Source organism: Uncinocarpus reesii, genomic scaffold, assembly GCF_000003515.1.
Source record: "Uncinocarpus reesii 1704 scaffold_1 genomic scaffold, whole genome shotgun sequence".
Classification (NCBI taxonomy): domain Eukaryota; kingdom Fungi; phylum Ascomycota; class Eurotiomycetes; order Onygenales; family Onygenaceae; genus Uncinocarpus; species Uncinocarpus reesii.
The window spans coordinates 3724571-3742178 of record NW_003052500.1 but is presented as its reverse complement, the minus strand read 5'-3'; the positions used below and the strand labels follow the sequence as shown (position 1 = coordinate 3742178).

The 17608-nt window shown below is 49.9% G+C and overlaps 7 protein-coding genes across 7 annotated transcripts; 5 read left to right on the top strand and 2 right to left on the bottom strand.

The window, feature by feature from the left end:
• Window positions 1-361: 361 nt before the first annotated feature.
• On the top strand, window positions 362-2272 carry UREG_01479 (uncharacterized protein; the record flags this gene model as incomplete). The annotated part of the gene is made up of 3 exons (XM_002541917.1): window positions 362-917; window positions 977-1984; window positions 2052-2272. 3 exons carry the CDS (start codon window positions 362-364, stop codon window positions 2270-2272), a joined length of 1785 nt encoding a protein of 594 aa, XP_002541963.1.
• An 806-nt stretch (window positions 2273-3078) lies between these two features.
• UREG_01478 (uncharacterized protein) lies at window positions 3079-3560 on the bottom strand (the record flags this gene model as incomplete). The annotated part of the gene is made up of 2 exons (XM_002541916.1): window positions 3079-3412; window positions 3472-3560. 2 exons carry the CDS (start codon window positions 3558-3560, stop codon window positions 3079-3081), a joined length of 423 nt encoding a protein of 140 aa, XP_002541962.1.
• A 1390-nt stretch (window positions 3561-4950) lies between these two features.
• UREG_01477 (uncharacterized protein) lies at window positions 4951-6597 on the top strand (the record flags this gene model as incomplete). The annotated part of the gene is made up of 2 exons (XM_002541915.1): window positions 4951-5581; window positions 5639-6597. 2 exons carry the CDS (start codon window positions 4951-4953, stop codon window positions 6595-6597), a joined length of 1590 nt encoding a protein of 529 aa, XP_002541961.1.
• Window positions 6598-8922: 2325 nt separating this feature from the next.
• Window positions 8923-10390, top strand: UREG_01476 (uncharacterized protein; the record flags this gene model as incomplete). Its single annotated transcript, XM_002541914.1, has 4 exons — window positions 8923-9168; window positions 9228-9658; window positions 9721-9893; window positions 9951-10390. 4 exons carry the CDS (start codon window positions 8923-8925, stop codon window positions 10388-10390), a joined length of 1290 nt encoding a protein of 429 aa, XP_002541960.1.
• An 897-nt stretch (window positions 10391-11287) lies between these two features.
• Window positions 11288-13284, top strand: UREG_01475 (uncharacterized protein; the record flags this gene model as incomplete). Its single annotated transcript, XM_002541913.1, has 5 exons — window positions 11288-11680; window positions 11894-12012; window positions 12082-12260; window positions 12329-12929; window positions 12984-13284. 5 exons carry the CDS (start codon window positions 11288-11290, stop codon window positions 13282-13284), a joined length of 1593 nt encoding a protein of 530 aa, XP_002541959.1.
• Window positions 13285-14038: 754 nt separating this feature from the next.
• Window positions 14039-15594, top strand: UREG_01474 (uncharacterized protein; the record flags this gene model as incomplete). Its single annotated transcript, XM_002541912.1, has 2 exons — window positions 14039-14048; window positions 14147-15594. The coding sequence occupies 2 exons, from the start codon at window positions 14039-14041 to the stop codon at window positions 15592-15594; spliced, it is 1458 nt and encodes a 485-aa protein (XP_002541958.1).
• A 315-nt stretch (window positions 15595-15909) lies between these two features.
• Window positions 15910-17415, bottom strand: UREG_01473 (acetyl-CoA acetyltransferase; the record flags this gene model as incomplete). The annotated part of the gene is made up of 5 exons (XM_002541911.1): window positions 15910-16428; window positions 16482-16953; window positions 17037-17112; window positions 17176-17225; window positions 17351-17415. 5 exons carry the CDS (start codon window positions 17413-17415, stop codon window positions 15910-15912), a joined length of 1182 nt encoding a protein of 393 aa, XP_002541957.1.
• Between the last annotated feature and the right edge of the window lie 193 nt (window positions 17416-17608).

Genomic DNA, 17608 nt, shown 5'->3' with positions numbered 1-17608 from the left:
GCATACAGAGACTCGACCAGCCCATTGACCCCAGTAATAGACCTCCCTCACCTCCAGGCTTGATGTGAGTGGGAATATCAAGCTTCGACTGCGATTGATAGATGCTGCTGCGTGACAAAAAGCTACTCGCCAGATCAGGGTTAGCGCCGAATCATAAACCAATTAGCGTGATTAGTCAGCCATGCGCTCCGAAAGCGACGATGACCTCATGAAGCCGGCGACATCAAAACATCGAAATCAAGGACCGCCATCTCCGGTGGTTTGATCCTCGCAACATGGTCGGCCGACTTTGACGAACAACATCGGTGTGGACGAGCAATCAGAGTATCGCGATTAGTGGCCTTTCGTCTGATACCCAAAAATGGCCCTCCTCCAGTCCACTCTGATCTGGATTGTCTATGCAATCGTTATTGGCATTCTCATCGTTGTCGCTTCGACTTTTGTATATGTCTACCAGACTCCGCGCGACCGTTCAGCAGCCGTGACAACCGTCTGTATATTCACCCTTATAGCTTTATTAGCCACAGTTTTGTTGTTGCCTGTGGACGTTGCTCTGGTATCGTCAACGACTTCTTCCAAAACTGGTCAAAGGAAAGAATGGGCATCGCAACGAGAAGTCGACAAAATTACATCTTCGCTGACCGTGGTTTATTATTTTCTCTACACCCTTGACGCCGTCTTGTGCCTTTTAATCGTGCCATTCACATACTTTTGGTATGAAGAGTACGACGAGATAGCACATGAAGAGGGCTGGCAGACCACTGGCAAGCAATTCTGGGGTGCTTTTAAATATACCCTGGTATTTATATTATTAACGATCATCTTATTTCTGGTTGGATTCTTCGTGCCTGTGGCAAAGGATCGAAAAGGTGCTCATTTCGACTTGGATTACTTCAAAAAGCTTCTCACGGAGAACCGTACGTCGCGATGTGATTTCCCCCTCAAACCTAGATGAAAGCTAATGCCAGGCGATTAGATGGTGAGCGGGCTCTGACCTTTGCGCTTGGTCTGTTGATCGTGGTAGGCATCATCACCTATGTGATCTATTCATCAACAGGCCTTGCCTTTTTCCCGGTATCATTCATCAAATCTTCCCCATCGATCTCCAGCCCCGCGCTCAGTGCTAGCCTGGATTCTCGGTTAGACGAAAATAATGAACGCCAGCGCCAGCTTGAAGGTCGCTGTGGCGGCAACCCGGAGCATCTCTCGCCCAAGGATCGAAGGGAGCTCGACTCATTGGTTCGAGAAGAACGAACTTTACGTCGCCGTAAGCGCCTCGCAGAGGCGTCTCGTGGGCAGGGAAAGAGCCGAATTATTCGGATGTGGTATAAACTCTGCGCCGTCTTTCGGCCTGTAAAGCTTCTTGGGGGACTACTTCTCTTGGCCTTTTCCATTGTGATCTGGGTGTCGATGCTACTTACGTGTATCGACAAGGCTAAGAATTCCGTCTGCAAACAGAAATGCGGCTATATCTTGGGACGAATCAACATCATCAACCCGATCAATTGGGCTCTTGTGAAATCTGCAAGTGTCTTCCCGACTGACTACATTATTTTCATTGTCTTGGCACTCTACCTGTTTATCAGCTCCGTTGTGGGTATCTCCGCCGTCGGAATCCGGTTCTTATGGGTCAGAATATTCCGAATCAGAAAAGGGCATACTTCGCCTCAAGCCCTTCTTCTCGCGACTGTGATCCTTGCGCTCATCACCCTTGCTCTCAACTACTCGATTTCAATGATCGTCGTCCCGCAGTATGCTACATATGGCCCACAAACCTACTGTGATCCTCCGTCCGTTATGAACACCGTGGCACTGGATTGCGAAAAACACAAAGAATATCTTAAACCGTGCTCTGAACTTGCAAGCAGTCACGCAGCCAAGGCTGTTTGTACTCCAAGTGTCGCCAGTACCTTTCTCAACCGTATCACTATTAATTTCCCGTTCTTCGGTATGGTCGACTTTTGGGCTCAGTTCTTCTTCCTAGGTAGGCTGCTATCCGTCCTTATCGGGTCTCGAAAATGCAATTGCTCTTGCTGACATGTTATTTACAGGGCTTTCTTTGGTTATATTTATAACTTCTCTCTTCCGTGCCCCGAGACTTGATGAGCAGTTAATCGACGAAGACGCCGAGGAGGCAGAGGAAGAAGGACTCCTTGCTGCTACGGGAAGGCGGTTCGGGGCAACCTGGCAGGACATTACTGGACGCGTTTATGATCAACCGGAAAGGCATTCCGGTTCAGCTGGTCGTCGCGTTCGCATTGACGAAGAATAGTTATTTTAAATTATATTTACGCTCTCTTGCATTTTATGTTACAAATACCTATCTCGGTGGGAAATGTTACCATCGTTCACGATGATATTTTCTTTTATGATCATCAAATTGAAAGGTTTTGGGTACTGAAAAGGGCGAAAGACTGGGACTGATGACAAAGAGCAGGCTATTTCCCCGAAAGAAGAAATTGACATGAGGCTTTATGATCTACCATATGTATTGTTTGCCACTATAAAAACGCGGGATTCGGAATATGTAGAATCCTTTGTTCTCGCAGTTACTCTTCAAGCGCCCATGGGTGTCGACTTGTTGAACTCAACGGCTCGATGACTCTTCTCCTCCTCACTTCCGTCAACTAAATGCATCTCTCTCCAACAGCGATTACAGAATAGCTGCGTGTCCACACAGTCGAGACATTTCAAGCGGACATCATCGCTGCAAATGCAGCACCAGCCGGGGTTGGGCTCGTCTGCGTCGGTGAAATCCTGTCTATACCCCAGAGCCATAGAAGAATCATTCGACCTCGGAATCGAAGTAGGTACAGACCGAAGGTCCAAGGACTCAGTTTGCTGTCGTTCATTTGTTTGTTCTGGACCGGTCTCTGATTGAATGCCGTGTTGCGGACGATTCTCCAGGCTTATGTCTGTAGTTGGACGGTCATCCGGATGCGTGGCGGGGATTTTAAGCCCATCAAGCACCTTCCGGACGTAATCCTCAGCTTCTTTTTCTTCTAAGATATTTTCGAGCGACCGATTGGGGGCTTCTAGCCGCTCAGATATCGCTTCATCGCCACCCCGCAAAAGCTATTATCCCCAGTCAGATTGCAGCGGCGAACCGAAAGAAGATTGGCAGTAAAGTACAAATTTCTTTGCCTCGTCGACCAAGCTTTTGATTTCGCCTTCAGTCTGTAGCTCATGTTCTAGTTTCCAAGTCTCCCTTGATCGTAGAGTTGCAAGGAGCTCTTCGACATCCTCTTCTTCTTCTTGCTCGGTTTCCTCTGGTACAGAATACAAATATCTATAATGTCCACCTGACTTGTTATTGTCAAGCTGACTAGGCTGCGCTGCTAACAAGTAGGCTTTATCGGCGTATATTTCATTCTCGTCGTCACTATGTTCAGGCGAGTCGCCCCACGACGCACTACATTTGATTAGTATAGCTATCCAAAACTTGTAGCGGCAATGACTTTCACGACTAACTTGCCGAACTCAAGCTGAACAGTGGAAGGCTTCAGGGCATTTAGCCGTTGAAGGAGGTCCTTATCGGCATCAGATGGTGTTTCACCCATGTCTGCTACATGCTATAGAGGATTGATATAAACCGCAACGATGATAGGATAATGGCCTCAAAGCATGCAAGGTGGTGAGCTTCAGCTCTCCCACCATAGTTAGCCTTTGAGGGCTTGGCAGTGGATGACGTAACGAAATTCAGGCCTTTTGTGATAACTATCAAAAGAGGCTTCAAGACGGCGGAAGAGGCCTGCCTATATCTCAATGATCCCGCAAGAGCGCCAGCGCACTCTCAAACGCCTTGACAACATTCGCATCTGCATACTGTCAGTTCTTGCACAAATTGGAGCGCAGGGTCATGCCGTACAATGCTGCTTTTTATCTTCCAGGCGCTCCTCCGAGTCCTGCACGTAGTCCATTCTTGTTTTGAATCTTTGGTTAGAGTTGTTAGCAATCGGCCCCCAATCTATGTCAAAGGATACGAAAGGTACCTTTTATATGCTCGGTCCTCGTCACAAAACACCGTGGTTTGGGACCACGCGATGAATACCTAAATCCAATGTCAATGCGCGTAGTGATCATGGTGGCACAGTATGTACAAACCTCAAGTAAATCGGCGGTTTCTTTCTGCAGGGCATTTTCCCTATCGGACCTCTCATCCATGGCCTCAATGAATTGTTCCTGGAGCTCTTCCCAGTTACAACTGCGAAGGGACACTGCCAAATCGTCCCATTTACCCTGTTTTGCATTCTCGACAGCCGGGTTAACAATATTCTCTTGCATTTCTGATTTTGACGCTTCTTCCCTCTTATTTATATTATTGGAACCGGTATCTGTAGGCGCGGGAGTAGTGCTCTTGGAGGTCGATTTGGAGCGAGAATGGGGGGTTGAAGGCATATCGGATAAAGAAGAGTTGAAAGATTTGGTGGGAATCGAGAAGGTTGAGAGCATGAAGGGAGAAGTCACTTTCAATCGTTGACTGTCTAATGATTTGCACCTATTAGTCGAGCAGTGAGCAGAGTATCAACAACCGACGAGGAAACACGAACCAGTCTCGGAGCATTTGCTAGGGGCTACTTTGGTCTGTTGAATGTCCAAACTGGCCCCCCAGATTGACAAACAAAGCAAACACTGGAAGCCGCCTAGGGGTCAGGTGACATCATCCTTAGCAATTGATCATCTGCGGTTTCGGACTTGGGGATGTAGGCAAACCATATCAGCTCGGTTTGTTGAAAACGCCATATTGGACGTGGTTGTTCAGCGGCTATCTCTTATAATAATGAAGCTGGAAGCATGCCTACTAGCGAGAAATAAGCTAATGAGCTGTTTACCAACCCTTTTAGCCTATCCCTAAGACCTTTCAGTGCCAACGACAGTAGGCCACCAGGATGGAAACGCAAGCCTACTCTAGGATTATTCCCAGATAACCATCCGTGTCCCTTGCTCGCTATGTCTTGCCAGCTGTGTGGTCGTTCTCCGGGCTCGTCCCTACCCTTTTACTGCCTAACCTGCGCCCGCAACCAAATGTATCCTCTCCGCTTCGAAATCGCAAAGACATTACTGGAGAAAGAGGCCGCAGGCCAGCAAATCGAAGAAGCGGTCAGCGATGCAACCCGTACTGATGAGGGTGAAAACGAGCGTCCCGGCTTGTCGAGATGGCCCAACGAGCCTTCCAAGATTGCTATCGAAACGATGCGAACCCTGACGACGCAGTCGGAGATTCGAAAGGAGGCTATACAAGTTCAGATTGCCAGGCTTAGGGCTGAGATCGAAGAAGGAAAAGAGGAGATTGCAAAGCGGCGAGCCGCTCTCGCCAAGCGACGGTCCGACGCGGAGTCGGCGAATTACCAGCTCTCGGAGAGGCGTGCAGCAACTTTGAATTCTGTGCAAAATGAAGCCAAGAAGATTGAAAATGCTTGGAATAGCCTTCATGCGAAGACTGCTGAGTCGAGGATGTTTCTATGTCGCGAGGTGGCCAGTCTATATAACCTACGCCAGAAGAGTAGGCGGAGAAATGGGGAGATTATAAGCACCTATTCTATTGGCGGAGTGAACATGGTTGACCCTAGAGACATGAATGGTGAGTTGGTGTATTGATATCCGTCATAGAGCCTCAGCAATTAAAGATGACCACTAGGTGCAAGTCCAGCGCAAATCACCACGTCACTATCGCACATCGCACATCTTCTTGTTCTTGTTTCGCATTACCTCGCGCTGCGCTTACCCGCCGAAATCACCCTGCCACATCGTGGATATCCTCTACCTACAATATTTCCTTCAGGATCGTCCTATCTCGCAAAAGACGTACCATTTCCCGGCCTATCTCCCTCCAATTCCTTTAGTCCAGCGACAACGCGAGGGTCCGATTCCCGCCCTCTGCCACGGCCACGTCCGCTCTTCCTCGATCGTAGTCTCCCCAAACTTGCGAAAGAAGATCCTGCGGGCTATACTCTCTTTCTTGAAGGAGTCTCACTTTTAGCTTGGAACGTTTCGTGGGTTTGCCGGTCGCAAGGTTTACAAATCGGACAGGACTCCTGGGAAGATGTCTGTGAGATGGGGCGGAATCTATGGCAGCTATTAGTCGCCCCGCCAGCCTTAGCAAAGGCCTTAGCTGGTCGCGACCTGCAAGTTAAGCCGTCGAACAGCAAAGAGACTACTAGGGGCACTCTGCAGCGAACCAAGTCCCTTCCGCTGTTGGGACATTATTCCCATGGCACAGCCCATTCATTCCTTGGAAATGCTGAAGGGAACGAGTTTGCAAAAACGTGGAAGCTGCCATCTGCGCTCAAAGTTGCGGACAAACTGAAGTCTACCCTCTTGGGAGAAATAGCTTCGGCAGAATGGGAGCTCCTGGAACAGGACGAATGGGACGAGGCAAGTGCGGCACAGGCAGAGGACGGAGTCGTCAACGGCAAGCGCGCATCCTCTGGGGAAGATGACCGCGGTGATGCTGATACAAGGAGCACTATCACGGTCAAAGCAGTAGTTGAGGATGAAGAATGTGACGTGGTGCAGAAGGAACCCGGCGAACCAGCAACTCCCACGGACACTCGGCCAAAAGGGACGAAAGGATGGACCAAGGTGAAGAGCAGGTGAAGTCCATCCGGGGGGATACCTCTGCAGGCTCTCGCTTTCCAGCCGAGGGTCGATCTTCTGATGGCTGCCGCCGCGAATCCATTTTTCGCACAGCACCACCGGACCCATAGTCCCATGTGGATTTTCTCGCTTTTTTCTATACACATCGTTTGGTCGCCGGGATCGCCAAGGCTTTCGAGAAGTCGATTCGAGCGTTGCGCATCGTGGTCCTGCATCGACCCACACAGCACGCCACCCTGATTTCCCGACACCTTTTCCGCGATTTAGCGGAAGATGTGTGAGCGGGGGGGCACGATCGTGAAACTTTTCATCGTGGGGTTAGATGGGATTTTTTTTTTTTTTTCATTTTTTTTTCATCTCTCTCAAGAGGTTGTGGGTGGTTCTATGATGGTAGATTTTGGATTCTACGTGGATCCTATGGAAGAATGGCGGTGGCGTCGTGGACGGGCCTTTGTCAAATGATTAGAAGGTGTTTCTTTATGAAGTATACTCCGTATAGAGGGCAGGTATTAAAGATTAGAGACTGGGTTCAAGCCGCGTGTTTAGAGAATCAAACCATTAAAGGAATCGAGCAAACATCAAGGTCAAATTTGATGCCCGGTTCGGGAGTAGGTTTCGGGGGGTTGACGGGATGGCGCGAACTTGGAAAAGACGAAACCGGGAGCCAGAGGGAGGGAATGGCGAGTTCTTGGGACGGTGGCAAAATGGCCACAATGGGATTCTTCTTGTTCCGCATGCGTCCAAGTGAAAGCAGTGCAGGTGTACGGAGGAAACGGAGTGATATTTTGATATGAGATTGTTAACCCATCCAGCCCTACCAAAAGTGCGGAGTCCAGTGCCCCAGGGATCCCCATGCGATGCTGCATGCGGCGGGCTCCGTCCAGGCGCCCGCTCCCCGTGATTAGGGTGGGAAGGACAATCAGAATTATCGCATTGTTAGTCCACGATCTTGAAATGCCTCACTTCTCCAGGCGCCGGCGCTTTTCTTTTCTCCGTGACGGGCTCTCGTGTTTTGGATCGGTGGTGTTTCAGACCGCACATGTCAGCCCAACATGGCCCTGTATCAGGAGGCAACTTGGCAAAGCGCCCTGGGTTGTGTTGGCCGAGAACTGTGCTGTCTAGGGTCTGGGCCAGGCACGGATCCTTGCTATCCACTCATTGTGTCCGCAAGGTTTGCTTTCAGGCGGGTTTCTGTGGGGATGGTTGTGTGCCCTGACATCGGCCCATTCTCGCGATCAGGGGGAAGTCTGACGTCCGCGCAATAAGTTGCAGGAGAATTGAGGGGAGTCTCGGGCCGCAGGAATGCCATGATCCTGCTTCTGATTCTTGATTCTTGATTTATTTGTGTTGAATTTGTTTGTTTTTCTGTTTGTTTCTTGATTTTCGCGATGATAAATTACGAGCTCACGGGTTCGTATCGGCTAGACCTGTTTAGCCCTAGTGCGCGCCAAATTCCATGTAAATTTTTAGATTGGGCCAATGAGAATGCGCGGGTGCCTGTCCGGCCCAAGGATGACGGCCAGCATCCAAGTTGAGTCGCTGGGAATTGCCGCAGTGCTCAACCATGAACCGCGACGGGGGCCACTGGGTGTGGTGATGCTGATGAGTTTTTGGCGCCGATGAAGAGGAAAAGAATCTCCGCCATGGCGATTCGAGTGGAGCGGGACAGACGTCGGAGTGGGAAAAGAAACAGCACGACAACCGCGTGGAATAAGGGGCCCTGTCCACTGGATCGACGTGTAGGCCAAGCACTTGGGCCCTGGTTCGCTGCTCCCCTGAAAAAAGGCACACGAACAACCGCTTTATTAACCACCCCCCGTCCCCTCCTCCTCCCTCTCCTCTCTCTCACTTCCCATCCTCAACCTCGCTCCCGTTGTTGTCGTTGTCGCGTGAAGGGATTCCATTCTCTCTCTGTCTTTACTGTCAAAGGCTGTCTGCAAGCCTAGCCACTCCTTTCAGGCCCTGGGTCCTGTTTGTCACTCCTTCACTGGGAATCCCCTTGACGCCGGAACTTTTCCACTACCACAACCCCATCCATTGATCATTCACTTCCTGTAAGTACAGAGACTATCCTGCCTGCAATTTCTTCTGTTCCCCCTCACGTGCGACTGGATCTTCTGGCTCCATTGGAAAATCCTCACTTTGCTCTACCCCCGAGCTGTTCTGACCCCCTTCGTTCTGAACTCCCTTTCGCTCTCAACTATCACCATCTCTCACTTTCCATTAGCTGCTCGGCGCTCACTTAGGCTTCTTCTTCATCACCTTCCGGAACCACTCTAACTGTCATAGGCCTTTTGCAGACTGATCTGTTGATCTTTTATCACCATGCATATCAAGCTTGCTGTTGGAGCTGCTCTTGCAGCCTCCATCTCCACCGTCTCTGCCCAGGCTTGTTCCCAAGGCGCTGCCGAGTTCCTGGGAGGCAACTGGTATTGCTCGTCCGTCAAGTCTATCGCGTACATGAACTTTGAGTCCTCCGGCAGCTACGACGAGGTCACTGGCATGGACGGAGGCCATTGTACTTCCCAGAAGAAGCAGTTCAGCGGGCCCATGGCTCCTTTGGACGGCGAAGTACGTTGTCTCTAAGTAGCCTCCAATTCAGCTCCCATCTAACGTGACATTCCCTCTAGGTTTCCTGGCATTTCCGCGGCCCGCTTCACCTGAAGAAGTTCGCTTATTATACCCTTGGTGGAAACGACAAGCGCGACGCCAAACCAAGCTTCCACTCCCGTCGTCACGGCCACGGCCACTTCCATCGCCGAGCGGAGGAGAAACGCGCGGTGGGCGACGTGGTCACTGCAACCATCAATGGTGAAGTCGTCACCTGGCGTAATGACTACAACGGCGCCGCTCCAACTCCCGCTGCAGGTTCAGGCTCCGGCTCAGGCGTTCTCAAGAACAAGACTCCCTCGGGAGGTGATACCCGCAAGAAGACCCAACCTGTCAAAGTTGGCTCCGGCGAATGGGGTCGTCAAGGTTACTATGACGCGGAAAAGGGCGTCGCTGATGGCCTCACTTTCCTCAATCACCATGGTGGACAGGGTTCTGGTGTTTTTGACTAGTATGTCCACGTTCATTCCATGCCACTCCCTCCATCCGCTATTCTAACTCCCTTATGTCCAGTCAACTCGGAAACTCCCTCTCTTATGCTTCGGAGGACGGTCAATCTGGCTCTGCCTCTCCCGTTGTCTTGAAGGATGCCGTTCTCCCGGATAACAAGGAAATCATCATCATGACCGACAAAGAATGCAAGGGCGACTCCTGTGGAACTGTTCGTCCCGGCACAGTTGCGTACCGTACGTATCTCAGTACATCCAGCCCTCACAAATAGCCCGCTAACATCATGCTCACAGATGGTTTCGACGGTGCCAGCAAGCTCTTCTTGGCTGAATTTTCCATGCCTATGACCGGAAAGACTGGCTTCAACATGGACATGCCCGCCGCCTGGATCCTCAATGCTGCCATTCCCCGCACTCTCCAGTACGGAAAGCCTGAATGCTCTTGCTGGAAGTCCGGTTGCGGAGAGTTTGATGTTCTCGAGATCCTCGACTCTGGAAATACTCGTGCCAAGTCCACCCTCCATGGCCACCTCAACGGCGGCGACAGCCACTTTTTCGAGCGCCCTACTGAAAAGGCCATCAAGGTCGCGGTCGTCTTCAACGCGGCCGGCAGCAGTGCTCACATCAAAATCTTGGATGATGATGTTGAGTTCTCTCCTGTCATGAGCTCTGATAAGGTTGCCGATTTCTGCAAGGAGGCGCCAAGCAACTCTATCTTCAACCTCAGTGGTTAAACGCTGGCCTTGGGAATGCTTCACCGGAATTGATCCTTGCATCTTTTGTGTTTTTTTTTGAGCATTTTTCATCTCTATTTCAAGTATTTTCATTGTACATGAAATGTGCTCTGGGCTGGTATATGCAATTGAGGATGAATACCCATCGGCCAATTTGGTCATCTCTTCAATATCCCCGTCTGATGTGCTCTCCTCTCTGGGACTTTTTACAGCCGGCCGGAGTTGCATACTTTGCCTGTACTTTACATTCGAGCTCCTTTTTCCCATTTATAACGGATTTGCTTCTGGGCTAGGGGCGCGGGCGGTTTTGACCATCTGAGATATTTTTTTTAACTAAGGAATAACGAACAGCATTTGATATTCTTGCAGCGTCAATTCGAGAAAGGGACAGGGGCTTTTGATTGGGCTCCTGGTCCCGAATGTTCCCTCAAGGTTCAGATCATCGCTCTCGTATGTACCCTAGCAAGTCTCAGCTTTGACCAGGCCCTCCTTTTTGACACCCATATCCCAAGTATTTAATAAATTGCAAGTGATCAAATCCATTGGTTGGAGCGTTGTTGGGGTGTCTCAAAGCATGCGACATGGGCATCTAAAGTCAATGACAATATCTCGCAGGGTACGGAGTACCGTATGTTCAATATGCATGAACATCTGAATTTGTTTCAAGTCAACAGAGGCCTCTTTTGCTGCGCTATGTTGATTTTGATCTTGGTCCCCCAGGAGTCAGGACAATCAGCAAGTTAAGGCCACTGCTCTTTGTGCATAACTAGTTACTGAACCACCCCATCTACTCTGGGGGAGTCTGCTCCCTGTTCCTACTCGCCTACCGCCATCCTTCCACTTATTTCTGCTCCTAGCACATCCTACACGCCCCTCGGCCCTAACCTCAGCTCTACAATGATCCAAATCCAAGCTTCCACACGAATCTCCCATTTCACGCGCTTGATACCCCGAGTCCATCTCCATCGCCGCTCCCACACAGCGGCAACCGCCCCAGACCCGCACGAGGACTTGTTCCGGTACACCACAGGCCGCTGGCTTTGGGGCGAAGCGGAGCAGCTGCGCAAGCGCTACCGGCGCTTCAACGTCGTCGAGCTCCAGAATGCCGCGACCCGGGCGCTGGAGGGTTCTCCGAAATGCGTGTCGATGAGCAAGGTGTCGGAGGGAAATAGCAATCGCGTGTTTCGGCTGCAGATGGATGATGGGAGGGTGGTTGTGGCGAGGATTCCGATGCCGAATGCGGGACCGGAGAGGTATACTACTGCGTCGGAGGCTGCGACGATGGAGTTTGTGAGAGGCCTTTTTCTAATGGATTTTTCCTTTTTAAGCATCCAACGTTTTTCTTCTGAGGTTGTGGTTTTGCTGCTATGGCTTTGTTAACGGGGTGGTTTTTGTTATGTTGTGTAGGCTCGAACTGTCCTGGGTGCGCCTGTTCCCAAGGTATTAGCTTGGAATGCTACCTCCGTTGGGAATCCTGTTGAGGCGGAATATATCCTGACGGAGGAACCTGAGGGGACGCAATTGGGTGAGCTATGGCGCGACATGAAACCGTTTGAGAGGAAGACCCTCATTGAAAGCATCGTGGGCTTGGAGCAAAAGTTGCTATCCGTTGGGCTCAATCGGTACGGAAAGCATACTACGAGTTGAAAATGGGCAAGGAAAAAAAATCACTCGCTAACTTGGCTGATAAGCTCAGGGTCGATCTACTTTGCAGAAAGCGGCTTTGAGGGCTGCAAGACTGCCGAAATCATTACGGATGCTCCATCGAGTCTTAGGGATTATGTCAAGGATCGGTTTGTGATCGGGCCTTCAGTAGATGAAGAATATTGGGAGAACCAAAAGGCAAACATGGCAATAGACCGCGGTCCATGTGAGAAAACTTCCCACGTACACGTTTGTATGAGAAGCGGAGTCGATCGTCTAAACGGTCTTAAATAGGGGACACAGCAGAAGAATATGTAAAGGCCATTGCCCACCGTGAGATGGCATGGATTCCTCGATACGGAAGCGAATATCCTCGTGACGCCCGGTTTACCTATGATGATGGCCAGCAATCCCCCGAAGCACACATCGACTTGCTGCAACGATATTTATCAGTGATTTCGATGCTGTTGCCCAAGAAGCGCGACCTGCTTAGGCCTACGTTGTGGCATTATTGTATCGACGAGCAAAACGTGTTCGTCCGTAACGGGGTAGTCTCTGGCCTGGTAGATTGGCAGTCTACTTTGGTTGCTCCATTGGTCTTGCAAGCCCGAGTGCCATGGTTGGTGAGATATAGAAGGAAAAAAGTGTTTAAGCGCCCTGATAACTTCAAGGAGCTGGATGAAGCGGACCAAGAGAAAGTATTGACGCAAATCGCTCGCACTACTCAACAAGACTTTTACCTGACGCAGGCTGCTTTGGAAAATCCTCTCCTATCCCGTGCTTTGGATTTGCCTCAGTCTGAATTCTTGAAGTATCTCGTTAGTTTCGCTGGCTGGTCCTGGAATAACGACAACGGTTTCCTAAATTTGCGGGAGTCTTTACTCAAGGTTATTCGGTACGGCCTCTTTGATTGATGGTGCAGCTGATTGACCACTAACTTCAAGAATAGCCGATGGGAATTATTCAACATGGAAGATCCATGCCCCTATCGGTTTTCGAATGAGGAAATTGAACAACATCGCAAGGACGGCGAAGGATTCAATGAATATCAAGACTTCTGGGACGAATTAGAAGGTGTTGTCGACCGAGAAGGGTTCACATTCCCCGAAACCTTCGATGCTGCAGTCGATTTCTTCTCAGATCTCCGGGATGTCATGCTCAAGGAAGCTGAAGGGAAAAATCGTGAAGAGTTGGACCTCTGGACACGATGGGTTTTAGAACGCAAGCAGGAGAGGGAGGCCAAAAAATGAGCCAAGCTGATCATGTAGGCTCACTGACTTTGAACAGGTAACTAACTAAGCCACGGAAACATCTCCATTCAGCACGTTTTGCCTTCTGGGAACACCCCCTTGTATTATATCCACCTGCATGAAAAGCAACCGTGTCTCTGTTTTACCGCATAGAACCAAGTTGAAACCAAACATTCTTCTGCTATATTGAAGGGCCAGCTCGTTACGCCTTCCTGCCTCTATGGATAACAGATTCAAGAAAGACATTGCTTCAAGCAGGCATGAATAACTAATGAGCCAGAGGCCGGATTCAGATGAAGTTGTAGTTGTCTCTGGTGGGAATAAACATAGGAGTTAACTCTGCGTATGTAATCAGTTTAGTTAGTTAGAGTTGCTTGTTCGCTGTCAAGGTTGATCACCCTGACATTCTCCAAGACGTCAAGGATGTTTTTGACAGCAATTCACTTTTCACTCGTTACGGCTATTATATTGATTTTTCACTTTAATGATGCAGCATAACACTTTCTCATTTCTTTGAGCTGGATTTTACAATTATTTTCCTGCCATTGGTTCCGTATTCCCTTTCACCGTTCCCTTCGACTGGCTCGGGCTCTAGCGGGATTAACTACCGGAAGAACAGTCATTTCGGATTCCTATATATTAGACGGTGTTGCGCCACCTTCTGTTTGTCATGGGCATATCTGCGAGATAACGTTTTCATCTTAGAGAAGACTCGGGGTCTTAAATAGGCGTCGAGAACCTCCTGCTAGCAAAAATGGCTGAATGTGAGTTAATCTCAAGTCTGTTCCTCCCCCGGTTCAATGGCTGGAAGCGGGGATCCTGCAATCGAAATCGTATGGACAAAACTGATAATGGTTGTTAGATGTAGGGCCTCATATTTCCTCCCTAGCCGACGTCCCCGTCTCACTTTTGAGAGCAGAGTTAGAGCGGCGGAGCTTGAATACACGAGCGCAGGGAGTTGCGCCCGGTCAGCCGCAGCCGGGCACAAGGCCGGCTTGCGGTAGTACGACCAAGTCGGGATCATATAATACTCCAATTCATGTTATTGCGTTGTTTCTCATACTCGTTCTAAGCACGCTAGGTGGGTTTTATAGAGCCCAGTTTCGTCCTTATCCCGCTGAACGGTGGCTGACGTGGACTTGGAGTCTAGCTTGCTCGTTTCCTATAATTGCTCGCCGATTCCCTCGACTCCCGATTCCGCGGCGTTTTCTCTTTTTGTCCAGACATTTCGGGACAGGGGTCCTCATCGCAACGGCTTTTGTCCATTTACTTCCTACGGCATTCATTTCTCTCACGAACCCATGTCTCCCACATTTTTGGAATCGGGGTTATCCGGCTACTGCTGGGCTAGTCGCAATGGTTGCTGTGATGTTCGTGGTTACAATTGAAATGTTTTTTGCAATGAGAGGTGCAGGACACATGCATGGAAGCGAGTATGATACGCTGATGGACACGGCATCGCACGACCATCACCATGAGGATCTTGGTTCAAGAGGAGATGATGAGGACCTTGGCCACAACGCTCATATCTCTAGAATCCGACGTGGAAAGCGTCGAACATCTCGTGGTTCCCATCCGGTCTCAAGTGCGTCTGAAGAGAACCTTATAAACGGAGTCAGCCCGATGTCAAACAAAGACCTTGAGAGCCGACATCAGGTGAACGACGAAAGCCTGCCACTGGAAGAACTTGATCCTTTCCCTGATGACTCTTCCGATTTCGATAGTATTCCATCTAGGGCCAGCCATCCATCGCGCACTCACCGCCATAGCCACAGCCACAGCCACTTCAACACCTCCCGTTCACAGCACGCTCAGAAGCAACTGATACAATGCCTTCTTCTCGAAGCTGGAATCCTCTTCCATAGCGTTTTCATTGGAATGGCCCTCAGCGTCGCCACCGGTGCAAATTTCATTGTCCTCCTTGTTGCAATATCTTTCCATCAGACATTTGAAGGTTTCGCCCTCGGTGCGCGAATTGCCTCGCTCATACCGGATTTATTCCCGGCTTCTTCTCCCAAACCATGGCTTATGGCCCTGGCGTATGGAACTACCACCCCAATCGGCCAGGCGATTGGATTAGGCCTCCATACCCTGTATGACCCAGCAAGTGAAACCGGATTGCTGACAGTGGGGATGACCAATGCTTTCAGCAGCGGTCTATTGTTATTTGCCGGGCTAGTGGAGTTGTTAGCCGAGGACTTTCTGAGCGATAGGAGCTATGAGACGTTGAGAGGGCGGAATAGAGTCGAGGCATGCCTTGCAGTTGCCGGAGGAGCGGCACTCATGGCTTTGGTGGGCGCTTTTGCTTAATATTGTATATTTCCCTTTTTTTTTTTTTGAATATTTACCCAAGACTTTAACAAATTTCCCTGTAAATATGCAATGATATATGGGAGGGGCTTAGCACTGTATAATTGCTTTATTAAAGGCTTCTAATCGAAAGCTGGCTGACTAGAATTCTTTGGGATATCGAATAATTCTGAAAAATAGAGCAAGACATCATGGCACGGCGATGTGGACGCTGGCATTATGCTTATCTTATAATGTTAGCTGTCGCATTCCTTTGGAAATGCATCAATAACATCTCTACGAGAGCGTCATACGAAGTTGCAAAGATGTCGAAATTCACTGCAAGTATTCAACAACCATGGCACTAGCTCCACCACCACCATTGCATATGCCGACGCAGCCAAGCTTGCCCTTCTTTTCTCTCAAAACACCAAGTAAAGTCGTCAAAATACGAGCGCCGCTTGCACCGAGTGGATGGCCCAAAGCAACGGCACCACCATGGATATTAACCTTATCCTCTGAGAGATTGAGGAGTTTCAAATTGGCAAGTGCAACAACGCTAAAGGCTTCGTTGATCTCGAAAGCATCAATTGCAGATTGTTCGACACCAGCATGCTTCAAAGCTTTGGGGATAGCGAGGGACGGAGCGGTGGTAAATTTGCTGGGTGCTTTGGCAGCATCACCCCAGCCGAGGATTTTGGCGAGGGGCTTCAGATTGAGTTCTTTGAGTTTGGACTCGGAGACGAGAACAACAGCGGCCGCACCGTCATTGAGCGGGGAGGAGTTGGGGGCAGTGACGGTGCCAACGTTAGGAATGAAAGCGGGTTTAATCGCGCGGAGCTTGTCGTGATGAAGCTGTAAACTGGTTAGATAAAACAAATAAAGATTAGGGGGTTAGGAGCACTCACGTTTTTCGGCTCTTCATCTTTCTCGACGAGCGTCGCTGGCTTACCCCTGACGCCGGGGATTTCAATCGGGGCAATCTCAAAATCGAAACCCCCCGACTTTTGAGCGGCCTGTGCACGTTCATAGGTTCTGATAGCATACTCATCTTGCTGTTCCCGGGTGAAGCCGTAATCCTCAGCACACTCTTCAGCTTGAAGACCCATGAGTTCCTTCTTTCCATAAGCATCGGACAGGCCGTCCTTCATGATTCCATCGACAAGGGTCTGGTGGCCATATTTGGCACCATTTCTCATATTAGGGATGTAATGGGGGGTATTCGACATGGATTCAGCACCGCCAGCAACGACGATATCGGCGTTACCGGTCATAATGGTTTGCGCACCAAGGATGACGGCCTTGAGTCCGGACGCGCACACCTTGTTAACGGTGGTGCAGACAGTGGAGTCTGAGAGTCCAGCGCCGAGAGCACATTGTCTAGCAGGGTTTTGTCCAACACTTCAAGCAGTTCACGGTCAGGCCATTGTTTCGATCCACTCGGAACAGCATAACAAGCTTACTTTGCGGATAAGACGTTACCGAAGAACACTTCTTCTACATCTTCAGGATTGATTCCAGGGGCTCTTGCCAGTGCAGCTAAAAGACTTCTTGTTAGTCAAGCCAGAGATCCATGGTTGTTTGGGGATGCAGGCCTTCTACCTTTGATCGCATGGGAACCTAACTGGGGGGCCGTCAGGCTGGAAAGTGCACTATACGCATTTCAATTAGCATGCTAAGCTCCTGCGAAGTGTTTCGCCAGCCCAATAGCCCAGCAGGCCAGGAAATGGCCGTGGCTATTCCTGTGCTCGTTGTTTAGGCCGGGAAAGCTCCTCACCCTAGAAAGGAACCGAGTGGGGTACGGGCAGCGGAGACAATATAGACTGGAGGACGGGAAGACATTTTCGGTGCAGAGATCAGAGAGTGAAAAAGGATGTCAAAAAGAATAGGAAAACGAGAGCTGGATGTTCAGATGGAAGAAAGAGAAGCAGAATGGATTCAACGAGGGATATCACTTCGAACTATTGTTGGGATGGGAAAGCTGACTGGTGGCGGAGCAATTGGGCTTTTGTAGGTGGATGGCAACTTTTCGAGA